Source organism: Cimex lectularius, unplaced genomic scaffold (genome assembly GCF_000648675.2).
Source record: "Cimex lectularius strain Harlan isolate CLEC.00 unplaced genomic scaffold, Clec_2.1 scaffold76, whole genome shotgun sequence".
NCBI classification, from domain to species: domain Eukaryota; kingdom Metazoa; phylum Arthropoda; class Insecta; order Hemiptera; family Cimicidae; genus Cimex; species Cimex lectularius.
Genome location: NW_019392636.1, coordinates 971,782 through 993,052, shown reverse-complemented (window position 1 = coordinate 993,052; position 21,271 = coordinate 971,782). Strand labels below are relative to the sequence as shown.

At 33.5% G+C, this 21,271-nt stretch overlaps 3 protein-coding genes and 1 long non-coding RNA gene across 19 annotated transcripts in view; 3 read left to right on the top strand and 1 right to left on the bottom strand.

The window, feature by feature from the left end:
- The window catches only part of LOC106669841 (golgin subfamily A member 4-like), a 33,072-nt gene extending 32,267 nt beyond the window's left edge, over window positions 1-805 (top strand). For all 9 annotated transcript variants that reach the window (XM_014399633.2, XM_014399631.2, XM_014399629.2 and 6 more), the window contains 2 exons: window positions 421-590; window positions 667-805. In XM_014399633.2, the coding sequence (XP_014255119.1) occupies window positions 421-590; window positions 667-682 (186 nt within the window). In that variant the 3' untranslated portion in view covers window positions 683-805. The remainder of the gene's footprint in view (window positions 1-420; window positions 591-666) is intronic.
- A 2,953-nt stretch (window positions 806-3,758) lies between these two features.
- On the top strand, window positions 3,759-11,627 carry LOC106669885 (girdin-like). Of its 5 annotated transcripts, none has more exons than XM_014399727.1 (12): window positions 3,759-4,123; window positions 7,776-7,827; window positions 7,889-8,042; window positions 8,107-8,222; window positions 8,284-8,401; window positions 8,497-8,588; window positions 8,656-8,740; window positions 8,792-9,348; window positions 9,418-9,482; window positions 9,557-9,593; window positions 10,943-11,182; window positions 11,243-11,627. In XM_014399727.1, the coding sequence occupies exons 2-12, from the start codon at window positions 7,825-7,827 to the stop codon at window positions 11,399-11,401; spliced, it is 1,626 nt and encodes a 541-aa protein (XP_014255213.1). In that variant the 5' UTR covers window positions 3,759-4,123; window positions 7,776-7,824; the 3' UTR covers window positions 11,402-11,627. The 5 variants fall into 5 exon arrangements, with proteins under 5 accessions (XP_014255213.1, XP_014255212.1, XP_014255210.1 ...); XM_014399726.1 differs by having other exon boundaries at window positions 8,497-8,592; window positions 8,645-8,740; XM_014399724.1 differs by having other exon boundaries at window positions 8,479-8,588.
- A 4,747-nt stretch (window positions 11,628-16,374) lies between these two features.
- LOC106669778 lies at window positions 16,375-16,783 on the top strand. The gene is made up of 2 exons (XR_001340984.2): window positions 16,375-16,497; window positions 16,558-16,783. It is a non-coding gene; the product is annotated as an uncharacterized LOC106669778 (long non-coding RNA).
- Window positions 16,784-17,905: 1,122 nt separating this feature from the next.
- Window positions 17,906-21,271, bottom strand: part of LOC106669865 (transmembrane protein 117-like) — a 33,905-nt gene continuing 30,539 nt past the window's right edge. For all 4 annotated transcript variants that reach the window (XM_024226329.1, XM_014399684.2, XM_024226331.1 and 1 more), the window contains 5 exons: window positions 21,077-21,238; window positions 20,903-21,007; window positions 20,720-20,842; window positions 20,516-20,646; window positions 17,906-20,281 (listed from right to left, as the gene is read on the bottom strand). In XM_024226329.1, the coding sequence (XP_024082097.1) occupies window positions 20,216-20,281; window positions 20,516-20,646; window positions 20,720-20,842; window positions 20,903-21,007; window positions 21,077-21,238 (587 nt within the window). In that variant the 3' untranslated portion in view covers window positions 17,906-20,215. The remainder of the gene's footprint in view (window positions 20,282-20,515; window positions 20,647-20,719; window positions 20,843-20,902; window positions 21,008-21,076; window positions 21,239-21,271) is intronic.

Sequence of the window (21,271 nt, the reverse complement as noted above, 5' to 3'; positions counted from 1 at the left end):
TGTTCTCACAAAATTATAAAATCGTCAAGATCAGCCTTGAGGTTTTTTTTTTAACGAGGGTTCGCAACAGCAGAGGTTATATCAACCCTCGGGGTGCCCGTGTTTTTGAAAAAAAACATTTGTAAGTCTATCGGGTTCGAATTCCCTTACGGTAATGAGCGCCGTGTCAACGCCTAAACCTTTCGGCCACCGACGCCCCCTTGAGATTTACTATTTATTGCCAAAGCATTTCGACTTCTGCTGTAGGTCTTCAGTGCTGCTAGGAGCTAGAATCATACTCCAATTTTACGCCCAACCCTGTATATAAAAAAAATTACATTTGTAGATCATTCTATGGTATATTTGAAATCTATTTTAAAAAGTCCTGTTCAAATACATTCACATAATAAATAATACATTTAAATAACCTATGGTTTTAAGGAGATGCAAAGAGTGAACACGCAAGAGTTGATGGAACTTCTTGAAACGAAGAGGCACGCCATGCAGAGGATGGAAAAGCAGATAAAAGACCTTCAAGACCTTCATTCATACTGTGGCATGAGACGAACTCTTCAGGAATCGAAAATCGCAGAACTCGAACTTACTCTGGCGTCAGTAGAAACGGCAATTTGTCTAAAAATGCCTCAAGAACAATACCGTTTAACGTTTTTTATATTTTGTTTCCAGGGGCTACCTTGACTAAAGCGAATGCTGGTTCAACTGTCTTCGTCTTCTGTCGACTTCCTCGTTGTGTTTCGAAAAAGCCACTGAAAATCCTTGTTTAAAAAAAATTATAACATTAAATAAAAATTCAAATTTAAACCGGCTCAGTGCATTTATCCTAATGGAAGACAGTAATAAGCCACTACTGTGCACTTGTTATGTAAACTGCACACCGACGTGATTCAGACAAACAACATTTTCAAAATATCATTATGCAATGATCGAACAAGATTTACCACAAAAGACGGACCAAGGAGACTCATATGTTTAAATGTATTTATTATACTTATATTTATACAAGATTTTTAAAAATTTCAATTGGTAATGACTTTTTTATGTTTATTTTTTATGAATTATACATTAATTGCAGACAAATTTCTCTCTTACAAGTCAAACATTATTTACTATTTTGATATATCGTCTTTATTACCAAGAATGGAACAACATTCACTTACATATGTTAATTACATTTTTTATTGTATACATTATATCATAACTGGAAGCCCTAAAAGATTGTTAACATTAATTATATGAAAGTTAAGAGCTGTATGTGTAGGGTCAAAATAAGGCAGCAATTTTAGTATTTTTAAATATGTCATTCAGGTCCTTCTAATAACCTGGTTCGCAGTACCATAACTGGCGAGAGTTTGGCAGACCAGGAGAGTAGAAGACGCCCAAATTGACAAATTTGTGTTTTATTAGAAGTAAAAACTAGATGTAGAATATGATTTTTGATCGACCTGCCTTGCTTTTAATCGTTTGAAATGTATCTTTTATTTTCCCCACTAATCCAGCTAATATTCGTCATATCACAGGAGACAATAAGTTTATAGCCGCGATTGTTTACAGTTTAATCGGATGATAAACATTTATGTTTACAAATGGTCTAACACAGTTTTATGCGATATCACTGTCAAAGGTGACGATAAAGCACACTAGTATATTTTGAGTATTTTCAACAAATAAACCTTGTAAAGAATGTGACTCAAATTGACCAATGACGTGATAGTCTGAAGGAACAAGGTCAGGGTTATAATATTCTGGGCGAGGATGAAGCTCATATGTCCCATTTGATAAATCGATTTTTTAAACGTTTTTTATATACGTTATACTGAACCATGATTGGCCCAAATATTTTAAAACGTACAGGGGATTGAAGCAGAATTATGAAACATTGAATCCTGTAAGGTGAGATCTTCGTTAACTCTGGTCCGCTTATCTTCCTGGTTTTGTCTTTTTTTGACATTTTATCATCTTTATTAATTGATTTTTTCCATCTGACGATTATGATGATACTAGGAAGCGAAGATATGATTTGATGTTGATAAAGTAATCATAGTGGGTTTTGAGGGATTTACTTGAAACCACAACCTAACATCAACATTCTACTATGTTGAAGCTCTATGGTGAGCTTTTGTAATATTATTAACAATGTTGTCGTATGTGTGTGTATGTTTAACATGCTTTAATTATATATTTTATACTGCATATCTATATGTATAATTTTTTTTCATGAAAAACTTTTAGGAAAACGATTATTCATCACAATCGCCCACTTCATTTTTCTTCATATTAAATCTATTATATTTAGTGGTCTATTGGCCAAATTATTTCTTTCAATTAATTAATCTTTTTATGTAAGGTTTTGGTTGAAATAAAAAAGCTAGTGTCACGAGCGGAATTCGAACCCACGAAACCACTTGAGCTATCGGGAGTTCGATCCACTCGGACACCAACTTCCCATCTCAACCTACAACTTTTCGAATTTTCCCTGAAAAATGACAAAAAGGAGGGAAAATTCGAAAGGTTGTAGGTTGAGATGGGAAGTTGTCTTCCGAGTGGATCGAAGTCACGATTGCTCAAGTGGTAGAGCAGCGGCGTATTGGGCCAAAGGTCGTGGGTTCGAATCCCGCTCGTGACACTAGCTTTTCCATTTCAACCAAAAACCTTTCATAAAGAATAATTATTAAATGTAAATTGTCATTCAGATTGATAACATGTATATATTCTACATTGGACTTATGTAACATCATAAAATGCGTATGTGAAATTATGATAAGTCTACGCATAATTAGGTAATGTAATAATAAAAAGATTAATTTCTTCATATTATTTGTTTAAAATAATTGTTAAAACGATGATTTGTAACATCTGACAATTTATTTATATACTTATATTTATTTACCTTTGAATCGATGTTTCTATATATATTATTTGCTCTCTTTCTCACTATATTTAGCTGTTTTTTAATCACGACGGGTATCCGAACAACACTGTTTCCTTTTATGTTCATGTTGTTTTAATTATTTCATATTGTTTGTGTTAAGAAATAAAGAGATTATTTGTACTTTTTCTCTGACAATTTGTATGTTTCTGAGTGTCTACATATCGATTTTTCTAGTTGTCAACTGTGCTTTCTTTCGATCTATGTCTGTATGTCTGTCTGTGTGTTTATGTGACTTTCTTAATTATAAAGTATGTTGTTTTATGTGTTTTAACCGACTGGGGGATATAATTTTTTTTTCCAGTATATTAGTCAACAATGCTACTTTCTTGCAGCACACAGTACATTTGGGCCCATCGATATCATCCCGGTTAACTATACATATGGACAATAATTTTAAGATATAAGTGATAATTTTTATGAGCCAGGTAAAATCATAAACAATTTGTGGGATCAGCAAAGATAAGATTTTTCTCTTTGGCAAACTGGCACTTCCTACTTCGATTTATTGTTGAGTACAACTGAAACCATTTAGTTTGTTTCAGTCATATACAAAGAAACAGTAGCAGTTATTCATAGTGATAACATAATCCTTTAGCCGTTTTGCATTCTGTTTTTGTTCGAGAAATTGTTTTCTATTTTTTCACGACGGACCTGTCTTGACAAATCATTTCCGACCGGCTGGGATATTTCGTATATTTAGTAGGCTTATATTCACGATCGCAGGACGCAAAGCCCGAGTTGCACTTAATTTTCAGAGAGTACCGTGTTTCCGAATCGTGCGCCAAGTCGAAATAAAGCTTAGCCAAATCGTCGGCGAAAATGTTCGCTTTACATATGTTTTTATTTTTCCGGCTAGTATATTGTATAAATTTCTCAACTTTCGCACAACTCATGAATATATTATTTATTTTAACCACGTAAATTTTATACTAGCCTGAATTCCGTGTCAGTTAGCGTTTTTGGCTTATTTGTTCTGAAATTGGATCCTTCACTGATGCAAACTCCGAGGCGACAGAAACACTTGGCACCTTCCGTTACGACCCGATCCCAACGGTCCTGATGGTGAAGGAGGCGACCTAAATTTTTCTGCTGTAAAAGGGCGAAAGAGGCAGCAGTAACAACAGAAAATCCGCGCCGTCATGCAAAAACAGTCGCAGGAAGTCACAACTCGGACAAAAGAAAAACACCCCGAAGGTAAAACTACCCCACAAGGGTCCACGTTTGCGACTTTTAGTCAGACAAAATAATTAACAACGTGGTATGAAATGGTAGGTAATTTTTTTTCTTTATGAAGACATTCTGTGGTCTGTGTTCGCCACTTTAACACCACCAAATGGTTTGGTAAAGGTAACGACTTAGCGAAGCAGGTTAAATTAAGTTTTTAGCAAGAAGCAAATTCGATATTCGTTATCGCACTCCAAAAATATACAACACAATATTTTCGTGAAAATAAAAAAAATTATCAAAATCCTGATATTTCAAATGCCTGGGATTTTTGTTTTTCGAAAAGCACAAAAATGGTAATGAGTAATAACTTTTAAAGAACTGTACCAATCCACTTAAAACTTTACTGGATTTTAGAACACTATACATTTCGGGTAAAGGCGCAAACTTTTCCTTCGTAGATAAATTGAAACGTATGATTGATTGATATGGATAAGCTCAGCTTTGCACTTACCAAAGTTAAACTCCAAGGGCTGTCAAGAGCTAAGTCATTTCAGGCCCCAAAAACAACAAGAGTGAGAGTTCACTCATTCTTAAACGCATTTTTAGTGACGTACCCTTTACTCAATTAGGTGGAGTTCAAGATATTCTACAAAACCTCTTGAACATACTGTATAATTAATTTAATTAAGAGTCGTTGAGATACTCTCACACTAGACATCCACTCTAAGAAATACATTCACTCTCACTGTAGGCAAAATAAAATAAAAAACTAAGTATCTACTTACAATAAAACAGCACAGAGTACTCGATATTCTACCATAGGCCCTCTCACACTATACATTCTCGATAATACATACATTCACTCTCGCAAAACAAGATTTCCACCAGTACTATAAACATAAACTAGCACTTTTTCTTCCAAAAATCGTAACAACGAACCCAAAGAATCGCTACCGTGCTCTTCTTTCTTGCTTTCCTTATCGGGTGGAATTCCTACCCGCTCTTTATATGGAACCAAGGGCCGAAACAATTCAATTAAGAAGGACGAGCAACTTTTCTCTGTATACCGGACGCATCACGTGCTTTGGCCCAAAAGTAAGTGGCGGAAAATTGAATACCCTATCTCACACTATACATTCACACTAATAAATACATTCACTCCGTAGACAAACTAGGGGACTCAAAACGAGATATCTGCTAGTATAAAAGATCCCTGTTTTCTCCAAAAGACGGAATTGAAGGCACAAATGCTGGGCTTAAGCACAATTTTCATATTGGGAGGCATTCGTACACGCTCTCTATATGGTACCATATAAAACATTTGAATGGTTTCTATTAATTTCATTCTTATTTTTCTGCCTTGTTGACATTTGACAAATTTAAGTTTGTTGGCGTAGCCTAAAAGAAGGAAATTCACCTTTCCAACGGTTCAATAACGTCGAATGTAGATAAAATCCAGAAAAGTTACGAAATTTTATATGAAACACAAGACAACGGATAAAATAAATTGCCTCGGGCAAAAAATGTATATTTTTTATTGGTATGAAAATCCGTATTTAAGGGTGATATTTAAGTGTGAATAAAATTTTTTGCCTGTTTTACTAGTAGCATCTTTTGCAACATTTATATATCTGATCTCTTTTTTCTGGCTGATATGTAATAGCCTGGAAAGATGTACAACTAAGGCAGTGGCTATTTCTATGTGTATGTCTTTATCCTACATCCGTGGCTTGCCCTTATAAGAAAAAAACCAAAAGCAGAATTATTCCTTTTTTTAGTCCAGCCAATCATTAAAATTATTTACGAAAACTCTGAATCGAGGTATGGTCTTGAAGAAGAAGAAAGCAAATTTAGTAGCTAATACCAAGCTTTCGACCTATTTTAAGGTCACCATCACGGCAAACCAATATGTCATGTTATGTCTACCAATTGACATATTTAAGTTTTTATTGTTTGTTTTTTTAAAGGCGGTCTCAAATTTCCTTGATGAACGATTCAGTCCCAACATTGCCTGGCAAAAAAACACTTAAATATGACAATCTGTAGACATATTTAAATTTGTTTTGTTTTTTTTGCCCTGATGGTGACCTTAAAATAGGTCGAAAGCTTGGTATTAACTACTAAATTTGCTTTCTTCTTCAAGACCATAACTTGATCCAGTGTTCCTAAGTAAAAAAATTGGTCGATACTTCTAATAGTGAAAATTAAAAATTATTACTTGGTAATAAAATTTATTTAAAAGCGCTGGAACTGTTTTTCCAAAATTTAAGAAAGTTAACATTTATTAAATACTGAGTGGTAGTGTTTTGGTTGTTTTATCTTTATAGGGTAAAATGGATCGGCAGATTAAAATCCTTTTAAAACCTTTATAAATACGAAATCAAACGTACGTAAATATTTGTTTTAAATGTGAAAAAAAAGATTGTTGAAGTACGTGTCTCAAAAGGGCAAACAAATTAGCCTCTATTTTACAACAATTTAATAATTGTTTTCATTCATTAATCTAAAGCAATTGAGAAATTGTTGATTATTAGAAAATACACGATATGAAAAATTCTCTAGTATTAGAGCAAAAATGTTTACAAATCTGCAGAGTTAATTATTCAAAAATTCGACCCTGCAATCTTATTCTTAACAGCCCAATATAACAACATTTAGTCAGGCATGACAGGCACAGACATTTACACCTCTTTAAAGCATTGCACAATTCCATGTCAGGAAAATAAATAAACGATTAGGTAGTTTGATCGAAGCTGTTTGTCTCGAATGACGCGAACGTCTCTAATCCGACGAAACTCGTTTTTGAATGACGTTTGTTTCACTTCATCCATCATCATTCGAATATCAATCGATCCCAATTGACGACGTGAAACTCAAATGAGACAGTCATCAAAGCTTTGGCTAATAAGCGGATTGATAAATGGACGATGACAGACTGACGTTTATCAAAAATTGATGTGTTTTATTTATACATATATTCTTATTAATTTATAAGCTCTGTGTATAATATTATTACATTTAAATTGTTGGTTATGTCGCATAAATTTTTATATCCATTAATATTCAAGATTAAAAAGAACGTTTCATTAATAAAAATTAAGTATTAAAGAAATGAAATATATTATTCTTTTTATGCTTGTATTGGTTTAGATAAAAGTCAGTGTCACGAGCGGGATTCGAACCCGTGACCTTCGGCTAAATACGCTGCTGCTCTACCACATGAGATATCGTGAATTCGATCCTCTCGGACACCAATTGTCCATCTCAACCTACAACAGTTCGAATTTTCCCTCTTTTTGCCATTTTTCAAATGTGTAATCAGGCTTCGATTCTCGGCGACATATGACGTCACGATAGCTCAAGTGGTAGAACAGCGGCGTATTTAGCCGAAGGTCGTGGATTCGAATCCCGCTCGTGACACTGACTTTTTTTGTCTAAACCAACCTTACATAAAAAGAATAATTAATTGAAAGACGTAACTTGGTCAATTGACTACTAAAACGTAAATATATGCTGATGCAGAACCTTAGATGACGCTGGCTTGGTAATATGGATTGATTATCGGCTATTCACGATGATTAAGCTTAAATTCTTAAACATAACACAAAAGAATGCCTTGTTTTAATTTTATTATCGTTGTATTTGTTGTTTTTGAAATTGTTTGTCTTTTTGTCAAAAGGGTCCAAGAGAAGGTAGAGTCGATCCTGAGGTGACCCGATTATATCCAAATGGTCGGCATTTTTATTGTCCCTCTGTTGTTAAATTTATAAATTATGTTATAAATAATTGTAGAAGACTGGTAAATACGTCGTTAAGGAGCCTCCGAGGAGGATGGAGAACGAGAATAACAAGCCGAAGAATTCCGGCGACTCGTCCCGGTCCAAATTGATAAGGTCCGCGACAACGAAGAAACAGACCCCGGTTCTGCCCAAGAAGCCTTACACATGTCTGTCATTTTATTACGATTCTATTATTCGAATTCGATTTTAACCGGATGATTTCACCCCCAGGCGACGGGCCTCCGAAGAAAAACCAGAAGCTAGACGCCTTGACGAAGATGAAGTCCAGATACGTTTTCCTGGCGAAAAAGTACAACCGGGTCGCCAAGGAGGTTCAGGAGAAACAAGTATGGGCATCGGAATCGAGTTCGTTTAAAATACCCATTATCCAGAGGTTTATCGTTTCAGGATGGGCTTTCAGTTTTGCACAATAAGCTCGTTGAACTCAAAGGTGAGATACTGGAGGTGAACTGCAAAGAAAATATAGAAGTGCCCCAACTGAAGATCGGTATAATCAGCCAAAGAGGTAGGCGGTTTCTTTTAATTGCCAAAATTAAATATTGAATCTTTATCGAAAGTTCGAAAATTCACTCGATAATAAAGTTGAGGTTGACGATTTAGGTGATTCCGGCGATGCCGGTTCGATGAACACTGGCAGAAACCTCCTTACTTTACAGAAAGAATACAATAAAGTCTATCGAGACTTGGCAGAAGTAGGTGATAAAACTATTGTTTCGTCAGCTCTTGTGTGAAATATTAAAATTAATAGTTTTACCACAGGCAAACGCCATTAAAAAGGAGCTAAACGACCAGCTTTACATTAGCGAGAAAAAATGCAGAGAGCTGCACAGGCAACTCGCAGAGGGTAAGACGCTGACGTAGTTCGCATTGTCGATTTTATTAAAGATTCTTTCAGAAAGGAGCCATAGATCCGAAGACGGGTTCAAATGCGCTCGGGCCAAACTGGAAGAGCTGGAACAGAAGCAGGCCACCCTGGACGAGATAAACTACCAGAAGTTCCTTGCGGAAGAAGAAAACGAGAAGATCTCCCAGGTGAACGACTCCCTCAAACTGGAGATGGCCAACATCAAAATGAAAAACCAGGAATTGGAACGGGAACTGGCGGAATTGAAGAAAACCGAACTTTCGAAATCGGGCGAAGAAAAAGATGAAAAGACCATGTCGATACATCTGCTCCAAGAGGAGAACAAAGCTCTGAAAGATGTGCTCTCGGAACTCAGAACGGATCACAAGATGCTCCAGCAGGCTTATAACGATCTCAAAACCGATTTCGATACGCTGCTCATCAACAAGGATAAAGACATTTTAGACAACGAGAAGCTGACAAAGTCACTCATCAAGGCGACCCAGGAGGCCGATAATTACAAACGTGAAGTTGAATGTTTTAAAAACGAATTGAAAATCGCAATCAAGGAGAAAGCAGAACTCTCGTCAACGGTGTTTAAGCTAAAGGTAAATTTCTATCAATCTAAACAAATCCTTAATAACATATAGAAATAATCACGTTTCAAATTATTCTAGGAAAAAGTGGCTAAATTTAAAACGAGCCATGGAACGTCGAAGAAAACAAAACTAATACCGTGCAAGTAAGTTCAAATGTTTTAAGATAAAAATCCCATATTACATTACATACACATTCAAACTTAACCCTTTTTTTCAGAATACTGCCAGACAATATATCATCATTAACAACCCAGGTAATTAGAAGTTTGTATATGTTCTATTCCATATTTGCCATCCCATCGATACTTTTCAATCGTGGTTTGGCCTATTTTCGAATTTTAACCTAGACATTGCAACACCGCAACAATAAATGCACAAAAATTATTATCGATTTGTAAGATTTCTTTTTATGGGCGTCTGCAGGGGTGAAGCTTGTTTTCCATTTTCGCCTGCCTATCCCTCGCTTCTCTGGACTGTCAGACACGTTTTAACTTTTCGCTCTTTTTCAGTATTGGGTCGGTCCCCGTAAAAGCAAAATTATTTTAAAAAACTACAGATATTATTTAGCAAATTTAGAGGATAAATACATTTTTTGTTTTGGTACTCTGATGGATTCTCTGTAGATGTATTTTATGGAATGTATTGATCAATACCTCAAGTTTGGTAGGTTTTATCAATGCGATGACTATGGTCTTTGACTTTTCATATTTACCATGATATTTCAATCTGTAGCCGCTTTCGTACTTCTCTTATTATGATTCTGAATGGTTATGGTATATTTTCGCCATTTCGGAATACCAGTGATTGGTGGGTTTTGTCAGCTGAACTTGAACTGCAAATTCATCACCTCACAAGCCTCAGTGCAAGGTTTCGCAAAGTTTTAGTCCCAGACTAACTAATAAGTTGGCGAAATAGCAAAACAAGTCTGACAGAACAAAAAACAGCTTGAACAAACTGTCCAACAAGAAGGAAACAATCAAACTGGAAATGCATCACCCCAAAAGCCTCATTAAAAAAATTTATGTTGGTTTTAATTTGTGCTTGATTATAAATTATTAGGCCCTGATATATTGCTTTCTTTAAGGGGTGAGACCTAATTCATAAAGAAATTATTTTACCCGGTTGTATTGGTCGTATCTCTTACATGATTCCCAAAAACACTTTCTCCAGGATAGAACTAAAGCACCACAATCCGACAGAAAGTGGGTATTTCCTCTGCAATTGGTAGTTCAAAATATAAACTTAGTTTTCAATCACTTTTAATTCAAGATTCTTATGTCGTAAATAGTTTCTTTCCGCTTGTAAACTCCAGATTTTATTTTATTTAGTTGGATACCTTGGAAATGTAACGTTTTTAGCGTAAAGGAAACCAATGGCAACGAAATGGCAATTTATCGTTTTGGATTTGGTTTGCCCTTTGATACCAGTTTTGTATTGTTTTTAAAGCAATTTGATCTATTTACAATTTGAGCGCCGAGGTTTTTCCCTTGCAATATAAGAGCTAAGTCATGTACCCTGATGGCATGGTTCACATTATCTTCCCACAAATTCACACCCAGTTTATATAAAAGCTTGAATTGTAAAATTATTTAAATTTTCTCAGTTTAAGGCGCTTCAAGACGAAAATGAGAAGCTTTTGATGGAAATTGAGAAGAAAGATGAGCAATACGACAATCAGATGAAGAGATTTGAACAGAGGGCGCACGAATACATATCCGAGTCGAGAAATCTCTCATCTACGATCGAAAAGTTCCAAAGGAACAAAGAAAAGTTGGAAAGCGAATTGAAGTCTCTGAAAAATCGACTCGCAAGCTATGACGCCAAGTTAAAAGGGGTAAGCAAGGTAAAGGTGGCATCGTGAAATTCGGTTTGTGTTATTCTTCTTTTTTTTTCAAATTTTCAGTGCCAGTGCCCTCGGCTGAAAGAGGAAATGAACAGCCAAAACCTTACAATCCGCTGTTTAAACAAGAAACTGAAATCGATGTCTTACAAATACCAAATGCTCAAAGAAGAATACCAGAAGTCGAGGATGACGATTCAAGACTACTCGAGCAGAGGGTGATTTCCGTTTGTGGTTTACAGTCCAATACTGTAAACGAGGCACACATTAACTGACCTGGGTCGGGCAAAGTGTGCGTCGCGAATAGCCAAGTAAAACGATGCTGATTATTTAGGATTTTGCAAGTTGAACTCAGTTTGTTTACTGAAGTCAAACGATGTCCGCTACCGGTGTAAGTTTGATACCGTGAAATGAATTTCAGTTAATATAAATTTCAACAAACTATAAACTTTCTGTTTTCGTGTCTATTAGCACTAGTAAACTCATAAAAATTCTCTGAATAGTTAATGAAGTGTTTAATAAAAATAAATACAGCTTATTACAAATGAGACAAAATGAAACAAGGCGGACCAGGGATCAATCAAAATCGAATTCAACAAACAACGAAATTTCAGAATAGAACTTTAGTTGAATAATGTATGTGTTATTTGTCCAAATATGTCTTTCAACATTCTGGTCCACCTGTTTTCGCTGATTTTAGGTAGACTAGTGTCTGATGTAATCCCATTTTTCATTAATTCATTTTTATATCAATTATGAAAAAACATAGATGAATCCAAATCAAATTCAACAAACAATGAAATTTCAGAATTGAACTTTAGTTAAAATTTAATGTATGCAAATAATGTATATATTTTTTGTCCAATTATGCCTTTCAACAATCTGGTCCGCCTATTTTCGCTGTTTTTAAGTAGACTAGTGTCGCATGTAAACCTACTTATCATTAATTCATTTTTATATCAATTATGAAAGAAAACATTATTTATACAAACTATTGTTATTTTTATCCCTTCAGAACTGATTAAAGGCACTTGCAGAATATAGTATATATATTAGAATATTATAATTATAATTATAATAATAANAATTATATTATTATAATATTTAGAATATTACATTCGACGACTTCGGACCTCCCAATTTATCATTAATTCATTATTATCAGTTAATTGATAAAATGATATTTTTATTAACTCAGTTCATTTATTCATTTTACACCTAAACTATTATCCTCATGAGTAAACACTGAAGTCAGAAGCATACTTGCGAGACTAAGCGGACCGCACTCTCTTGTTGTTTTTTATACACCTGTTCGGCTAATTAACCTTCTCGGCTAGATGTAGATGTAGATGTAATTTCAGGGTATAGTATACTGCGCCCTTTAAGAGCTATTGTATCCCTCGTGCTCTGCCTAAAGCACATCGGTGAGTCCTATTTCATCAAGAAACTTGATTAATAGGCCCGGTTTCAGTGGTTGAAGCCTTCTATGGTCACATTGTACATCCCAAAACACTTCCTCCTGCGGGCTAATGTAGCTCCGCAGTTTGTTCGTAAATGTGTTGGTGTCTCTTCTGCTTTCTTGCAAAATCTACATGTGCCATCTTGGATTATTCCAATTTTCTTTAGATGTCCATTTAATCTACAGTGTCCTGTCAGGAATCCTGTTAGGATTCGCAGTCTATTCCTGTTTCCTTTGACACATTCTGTGATTTCTTTCTTGCCAAAATTGGTTAGACGATTCTTGGATTCTCTATGTCCAATAAGTGAATTCCAAAGTTCACTCATTTTCCTTTTGTCCTTCTGTCTGAGATATTCGTTAATAGTGTGGATTCCTATGCCGCAGAAGGGTTCGGGTTCTATCAGCGGTGTGGCAGCCCCTTTCCTTGCAAGGGTGTCCGCTTTCTCATTGCCTTCTACTCCCATGTATCCTGGGACCCAGAAGAGGCTGACTTTATTCTGCATACCTAATATATTTAGTTTCGTTTTGCAGTTCAGCACCATCCTTGAACTAATGGTATTTGAGCTTAGTGCTTTGATGGCTGCTTGGCTATCTGACATGATAGCTATATTCTTGTTGTTGTATCCTCTATTTAGATTGAATTGGATACATCTTTCAATTGCGTGAATTTCAGCTTGGAAGATACTGGTGTGTTTTCCCATGGGTTCTGAGTATTTGGTTCCGGGTCCAAATACTCCTGCCCCCTTACCTTCTTGTGTTCTAGATCCATCTGTGTACCAAAGGATGGTGCCATTTTTGAGGGAGTTATTTCCCTTTCTTTCCCATTCCTTTTTGGTGCCCGATGTATTCGGAATTTTTGGTTAAATTCAAACTTCCTGTTCATGTCATCTCTTGGAGCCATGAGTGATGGATGGTTTTTCCACAGTTTGTTTCTGTCTCTCCATTTCAGTTTTATTCCTGTTGGAGGACCTTCTCGGCTAAACAATTTATACTATTTTCTTGTTTCGTGTACATCAAACAATAATATTTTACAATTTAACTTTAGATAAATGAATTCAACGCTTCATTATTTGCATAACGATGTATTTAAACAATCTGGTCCGCCTGTTCTCGCTGGTTTTAGGTAGATAAGACGAGTACCTGATGAAATCCCATTTATCATTAATTCATTAGTATCAGTTAATTGATAAAATGATATTTTTAATAACTCAGTTTATTTATTAATTTTACACATAAACTATTATTATCGTAAGTAAACACTGAAGTAAGAAGCATACTTGCGAGACTAAGCGGACCGCACTCTCTTGTTGTTTTTTATACACCTGATCCACTAATTAACCTTCTCGGCTGAACAATTTGTAATATTTTCTTGTTTGGTGTACATCAAACAATAGAATTTTAGAATTTAGATTAATAAATTCAATGCTTCATTATCTTTCGAAGGGTGTATTTAAGCATTCTGGTCCGCCTGTTCTTGCTTTATTTAGGTCGATATCCTAGTGTCGGCAAAAATCCCATTAATCATTACTATCAATTGATAATATTATATTGATTATACTATAATATAATCATTATAATATTGTTATATTGATAATATGATATTTTTCATTTTCACAGTTCCGTTATTATTTTTTCTCTTAAATTATTATCATGAGTAAACATTGAAGTGTGAAGCCTACTAGCGAGACAAAGCGGACCAGATTTTTTATTCGTCTGTTTGAGTAATAAACCTTCTCGGCTGAACAATTTATAATATTTTCTTGTTTGGTGTACATCAAATAAAATTTTAGAATTTAACTTTAGATTAATAAATTCAATGCTTCATTATTGGTCTAAAGATGTGTTTAAACATTCTGGTCCGCCTGTTCTAGCTGTTTTTAAGTAGATAGCTTAGTGTCGGCTAAGATCCCATTAATCATTACTATCAATATAATATTATTATACTAATAATATCATATTTTTCATTTTCTCAGTTCCTTTATTATTTTTTCTTTTAAACTATTATGATGAAACAAAAGAATAGCGAGACTAAACGGACCAGATTTTTTATTCACCTGTTTGACTAGAAACCTCGGCTGAACAATTTATAATATTTTCTCGTTTGGTGTACATCAGACAATAGAATTTTAGAATTGAGGTATAGGTTAGTAAATTCCATTCTTCATCATTTGTTCAAAGATGTATGTAAACATTCTGGACCGCCTGTTCTCGCTGTTTTTAAGTAGATAGCTTAGTGTCGGCTAAAATCCCTTTAATCATTACTGTCAATTCATTGATAATATATTTTCCATTTTCTCAGTTCCTTTATTATTTTTTCACTTAAATTATTATGATGAGTGAACTGTAAACAAAAACAGCGAGATTAAGCGAATCTGATTTTTTTATTCGCCTGTTTGACTAATTAAACTTCTTTCAACTGAGCAATTTAATGTATTTTGTCGTTTTGAGTTATGTTAAAAGATCAACAAACGGTCGATTTGTCATCAATTTGATTGTTTTAAATCTGGTCTATTCTCGTCTTCGGCATTTCACCACACTGGTTGAATTTCAGACCTTCCTTGTACCAGAATTGTTCTTTTCGGTTTTTACACCCCTCTGTTTGTTCGCAACAACCCCCCCTCCTCCAAAAATGAGTCGTACTTTCCTAATGGATTTTTGAAAAACTGATTAAAGCTTAACAAAGCTCATTAAAACTTCTTTAATAAATCATTACTTTAAGCACAAACATTATGAAAATGAGACTGGATGAGGCGAACAAGAAAGTAAACTAAAACAGTTCTCAAATTCACTACTTTCGTCGTCCGCTTGACTAATTAATACATGACAATTAATTAAGGTTTTTAGTTGAGATGAAAAAAAGCTAATGGCACGAGAGGGATTCGAACCCACGGCCTTCGGCTAGATACGCCGCTGCTCTACCACCTGAGCTATCGTGACCTCGATCCACTCGGATATCAACTCCCCATCTCAACCCCACCTTATGAGTTTTCCCTCCTTTTGCCATTTCTCATCTCAACTAAAAACTTTAATTAATTGTCACAGTTTTCAAAATTAAGCATTGTTAAGCGTTATTTATTGCGAATTAATTTTTTTTCCATTAACCATTACGATATTTAATGGTTTTGTTTTCACGTCAATAATGAATCAGACAGGTAATTAATGAAACGCAGTTCAAATCGACACCGTCTATTTCACTATTGAAAGAAAATCCTCTTTTTTTTTCTTCCTTTTTTTTATTATCCTCGTTGATGATTTCACTTCGTCAATAATTGACCTAAGCCGAGAGAAACATACGCATCCATTAAAGATCTAAACGAGTCGGAAGACAGTATTAACTGATAAATATTCCCATGTCACCCGACCACCCCAAGAATTTAGTTTTAATTACAAAACGGCCGCAACGGTTTAGGCGCTGACACGGCGCTCATCACTGTATGGTAAAGGTCCCGGGTTCGAATCCAGCGGCCCTGCATTCGAACCCGACATACCTACAAATAGTTTTTTTTTTTTTTTCAAAAACACCGGCACTCTGAGGGTTTATATGACCTCTGATGTTGCAAACCCTCGTTTAAAAAAAAGAAGAAAAAAAAGTGTCCTTTGTTATTTACAAATGTGAAATTGTTTTCGTCGGAAGTCAGGAATTAAAAATACACATAAACAAACTCGTAGTTTGTTATTTACGCTTTGTACTTGTAATTGAGTTGAAAACGTGACCGAATCCTAAACGTTTTGTTTTCACTCTGTATAAAACAAGTGAGGGTCCACGGTAAACTATCAATAACTTTTTCGAAAAGCCAAGATGAACACGACAAAAGCAGTCTGCCTCGTCGCCTTACTCGTCCTCCTGATGATCGCAAGCGTAAGAGTTGTTTAATAATTTAACATTACAATAATTTAAATTTCACTTTTTATTTAACAGTCTCAGGGAAGCTTGTTGCTCAAATCACTCCTGCTGAAAAGAGGTATTCTGCCCTACCCAGCAGTGCTGCCTGTTCCTGTGAACCCTCTACTTCTCAAACCACACCCTCTCTTATTGTTGTAATTTTTTTTATAAACGTTTATACATCATTCATTTTATACGTCCATTTTATATAGTCAATTTTTTTACTGTTTTTCTCGTTTAATTATATTATTGTGAATTAATAGTGTTGTTTATTAATCTATCAATACCTATACAAGTTTTTTTCAACTAATATTAGAATGATTTTTCCTTTTTTTTAAATATTTATTTATAGATTGTTTGCAGTTGTGTTTTATGTAATGAATGATCAAGTTCGGTAGGTTTTACCAATATGATATCCATAGTCTTTGACTTTAAATGGGTTAATTTTGTAAGTCCATTTTATATAGTCATAATTTTTTACTGTTTTTCTCGTTTAATTATATTATTATGAATTGTCAATGTTGTTTATTAATCTATCAATACCGATACAATATACAAGTTTTTTTCACCATTTCGGAATACCAGTGATTGATCTATGTATAGGTTTTGTCAGTCGTATCTCGCACTTGAGCTGCAAATTCATCACCTCACAAGCCTCAGTACAAGGTTTCGCAGTTTTAGTCACAGATCAACTATTGAAGTTGGCGAAATAGTAAAACATATCTGACAGAAAAAAAAACTCTGAGATCAAACTGGAAGAAAGAAACAATCAAACTGGAATTACATCACCCCAAAAGCCTCATTAAAAAATTTATGTTGGTTTTAACTTGTGCTTGATTATAAATTAATAGGACCTGAGATATTCTTTACGGGGTGAGACCTAATTTGAAATGGTCATATATCTTACACGATTCCCAAAAACATTTCTCCGGGAGAAAACTGAACCATTACAAGCCGATAGTAGGTGGGTTCCAATACCTATACAAGGTTTTTTTTTTTTTTTTTTTTTTTTTTAATTAGCTTTAAAATGAATATTTTCTGGTTGTGTCTGTGCATTGTTTTATCTTCCACATTTTACAAAGATATAAAACAGCACAGCCAACAAAATGGCATAGACTAACAACTGAAGATTGTGAAATGCTGAAATGTGTCAGACAGGCAAAAATCGGAGCAGGAAGTTGTTATAATGATTAGCAAAAATAAATTAAAAATCATTTGAGATTGCTTTTATAATAAGTGTATCAAATAAACATGATTTTTATAGTATAATTAAAACTGAGATAACATTTTATTGATGTATTATAAATTAACACAAAAAATTGACCTCTTTAGATTGAAAAAGAAAAATTTAAAATTACAACGGGTGTCATTAAAAAATACAACCTTTTATTAATCGTTTATTGTGCACATCATCAGCATTAATTTTACATTATATATGATTATACATTTCACTTTGATCAAAACAAGAGTTTCCTCTCATGTCTAAAATACATTTTCTCTCACACTTTTACATTTCTGCCAAAAACTGCAATTTGATTACGGCCTAGTGAATTTCTGTTCACCTAAGGACACTTTGAGGCATGTCCTTATTTATGACTACATCAAAAATATTTTTTCTTTGTTTTTCTTTTTTTTTTTTTTTTTGTAACATTATTGTACTGTAGACTCTGACAACAACTAACAAACAATAATGTAACTCTATTGCTACATATTAAATAGTTATACAACATATTTTTACTTATCTTCTTTTGTAGATTGGTCCTCCCTCGTTCTGTACAAACGATAAACTGATTTCAAGAATATTAGAAAGAAAAGAAATGAATTTTCTATGCTTTCAAAACTGAAAACTTTAAGTACAATAAGTAGTAAAAATAATAAATAAACAAATATAATATAAACAAAAAATTACCAACTAAATATAAATTTTTGATAATACACAATGAACGGCCTCAAGGAACATTAAATTGCCAAGCGAATATTTACAAAAAGAGTTTACAAAATCTTGTTCTCTAAAGCACAGCCGACATTAAGTAAAAATAGAATGAATATAGTCAGAATAAAGTAATATTTGTATGATCTTTGTTTTATTTAAACAAATTTTGTATATTGCACTTTAAAATATATTACGTTTAAAAAAAGAATATATTTTCTGTAAAATTCAATAAAAATATATGGATTAACCACTGCTGTACCTTTTAATAAGTACTTTAAAAAAAAAAAAAAAAGGATAAACTCTCAGGTACAGATCACATGAGATAAAATGGCCAATATACATAAATTGGTAACTTTCGTTACATCTAATTTGACATTTTAAATATTACTTTATTAAAAAAATATACATATAAGTAAAACATTTATTAATTATTTTGTTTTTTAAGATTCATCAGATAATACACACACAACTGAAATTTTATCAATAATATTGTCTACAAAAGCTTGGAAAAAGTTAAAAGCTTTCTCATAACTAGTTCTGTTTTGATTTATTTTATTTTAACCTAGCGTACCAAGCTTCACACTGACTTCACATAACCAAAATGGATCTCACTCATTTTATCCATTATTTTTTAAATTAAAACAGACTAAAATAATTGGAGGACATGGAGCAAAACAATTCTGGCAGCTTTTAATTGAAAAATTAAAAAAATATTGGCTCAACATTTTGCACTTACAAAAAACTAATCTACAACAAATACGCTGCCTTCTTTGATACATTGGACTAGTTAGTTGTGTATAAGTTCATAAACACAATACAGAAATCTGTTTTTGTTGAGTTTCTTCTCACAAATATTTTTCATAGAAATGATCAATATACATTTTAAAAGTACATACATGTCATTCAAATTTTATTAATTACAACTTACTGCAGAACAGTGTCAATTTTCATTAAGAAACGCCTTCTACAAATTTAAAAAAAAAAAATTGTACAATCTTAAGTGTTGAGATCAAGTAATTAGCCTAAGAACATATTATGTTTATTTTTTTATCATATTTTGGAGATACATCAAAGTATTTTTTTTTTACAATATATCTAACTAAAAATGAAAATTGTATCCCATAATAATTATGAAGGCAAATGGTACAAGGAAGCATAGCACAGAAAAGGAAGATAAGGCAAGATAAAATTTAAGGAAGACAGCCTGAAATATCTCATTGACAGAATATTTGTAATATTATAAAAACAAAGTAATCAAACAGAAACTGTCAAACATTATTATATGTTATCCCGTGTAAGTTTGTGTACTCTGAACAAGTTATTTTCAAAATGCTTAAATTACTTCTACCGACTTGTTTTACCTTAATTAATTCCATAGGAATTTTATTTTATTTTTTAATTATACATATAAACGCATTAGAAAGTAAAAACTTAGTCGTGTCCCGTGAAGTGATGAAGATATTTAGAAATTGACTGCATATTGGCGATAAATATGATTTTTGTAGAAAAGTTTTAAAAAATTATTCTCTTATTTGATAATTCTTATGGTAATAGTTTAGTGACCTTGTGCTCTGAGCAACTGTGTAAATGCAAAATTGTTTCAACCGCCATTACTCCAGGCCAGATTCAAAAATTGGAAAATAATTATATTGTTTTATTTTCAGAACATGTCTCGATGAATATTGTGTATTATTTTTATCGGCATTAGCGTTATGTCTTATTTTAAAAACAAAATAAAATAATCGTTGTAATCATTGTGTCCTACACAGTGATTCCATCTTCGGAGTTGAGGTCAATTTCTTTTTCTTCGCTGGACACTGGTTTATTCTGTACAAATAACGATAAACATATGAAAATATACACATAATTAAAAAGGAAATTTTAGATATTTTATTACACGTTGATGTTTTGTAATAATTTATTTTTATTGAATAAACCACCAAAGGAAATTCAAGATTTTCCTAAGTTTAACTTATCTGTAAGGCAATGCATGTTTCTTAATAGAAAATATAAATTTTGGGTTGTTCGTTACCCACATAAATAATCTATATTTGCACATACCTTATTTGGAAATCGACCGTAGAGGTAGATGATCCACAGGAATAGACTCAATGTCAAAATGGAAGGTATAAATGCAGTGCATTTGATTATCAAAGGATAACCCATGTATCTCGAATTCATCTTCATATCACCTAAAGAAATTATAATTTAATATGCTTTAGAAAATGTTTAGAAAATAGTTAATGACAGCCATATTATACATACTTGCTGAATATGGCAGTTTTGTCGTCTCATTAATTTTGGACCTTTCTTCGATTGTCCAAAGCGACGCATTTCCTGTTTGGAGTAGGACAGGATCAAGGATCGTGTGTATTTTATTATGCGGCCCTGGAACAATGTCAACATTGTAAAATTTTGGGTTTAAAGACACCCTGAAGAACAACGTACCAACATATTGGCCGAATTTACTAGGGTTGTAAAATATTTGATTTTTCCACATGTTAAGATCCAACATCATCACCATGAATATGACACCATAACTGAACCACTTTCCTGGAAATTTTAAAAATAAATTCACTTTTATCTTCAAATAAAAAAAAAATATTTTAAAAACAACCAGACCTGTCAGATTTACTTCAGCGTATTTCCATTCGAGGGTCGCCACAGAAAATCCTGGCAAATTTATATGGACAGTTGTGGTGAAATGAGGGAAATCCCAGTCTTGCATCATTATCACTAAATCTAGTACTAATATAAATGAAGCTAGGAAAGCCCTCGAAAGTTCTGCAAAAATGAAAAAGCCTCTTTTTACAAATT

Bases quoted from the DNA above. Each gene is read 5' to 3' on its own strand.
- LOC106669885 (XM_014399722.1), top strand. The intron at 8,741-8,791 runs GTAAGACGCTGA...AGATTCTTTCAG, and splicing joins GCACAGGCAACTCGCAGAGG to AAAGGAGCCATAGATCCGAA. The intron at 9,349-9,417 runs GTAAATTTCTAT...AAATTATTCTAG, and splicing joins CAACGGTGTTTAAGCTAAAG to GAAAAAGTGGCTAAATTTAA.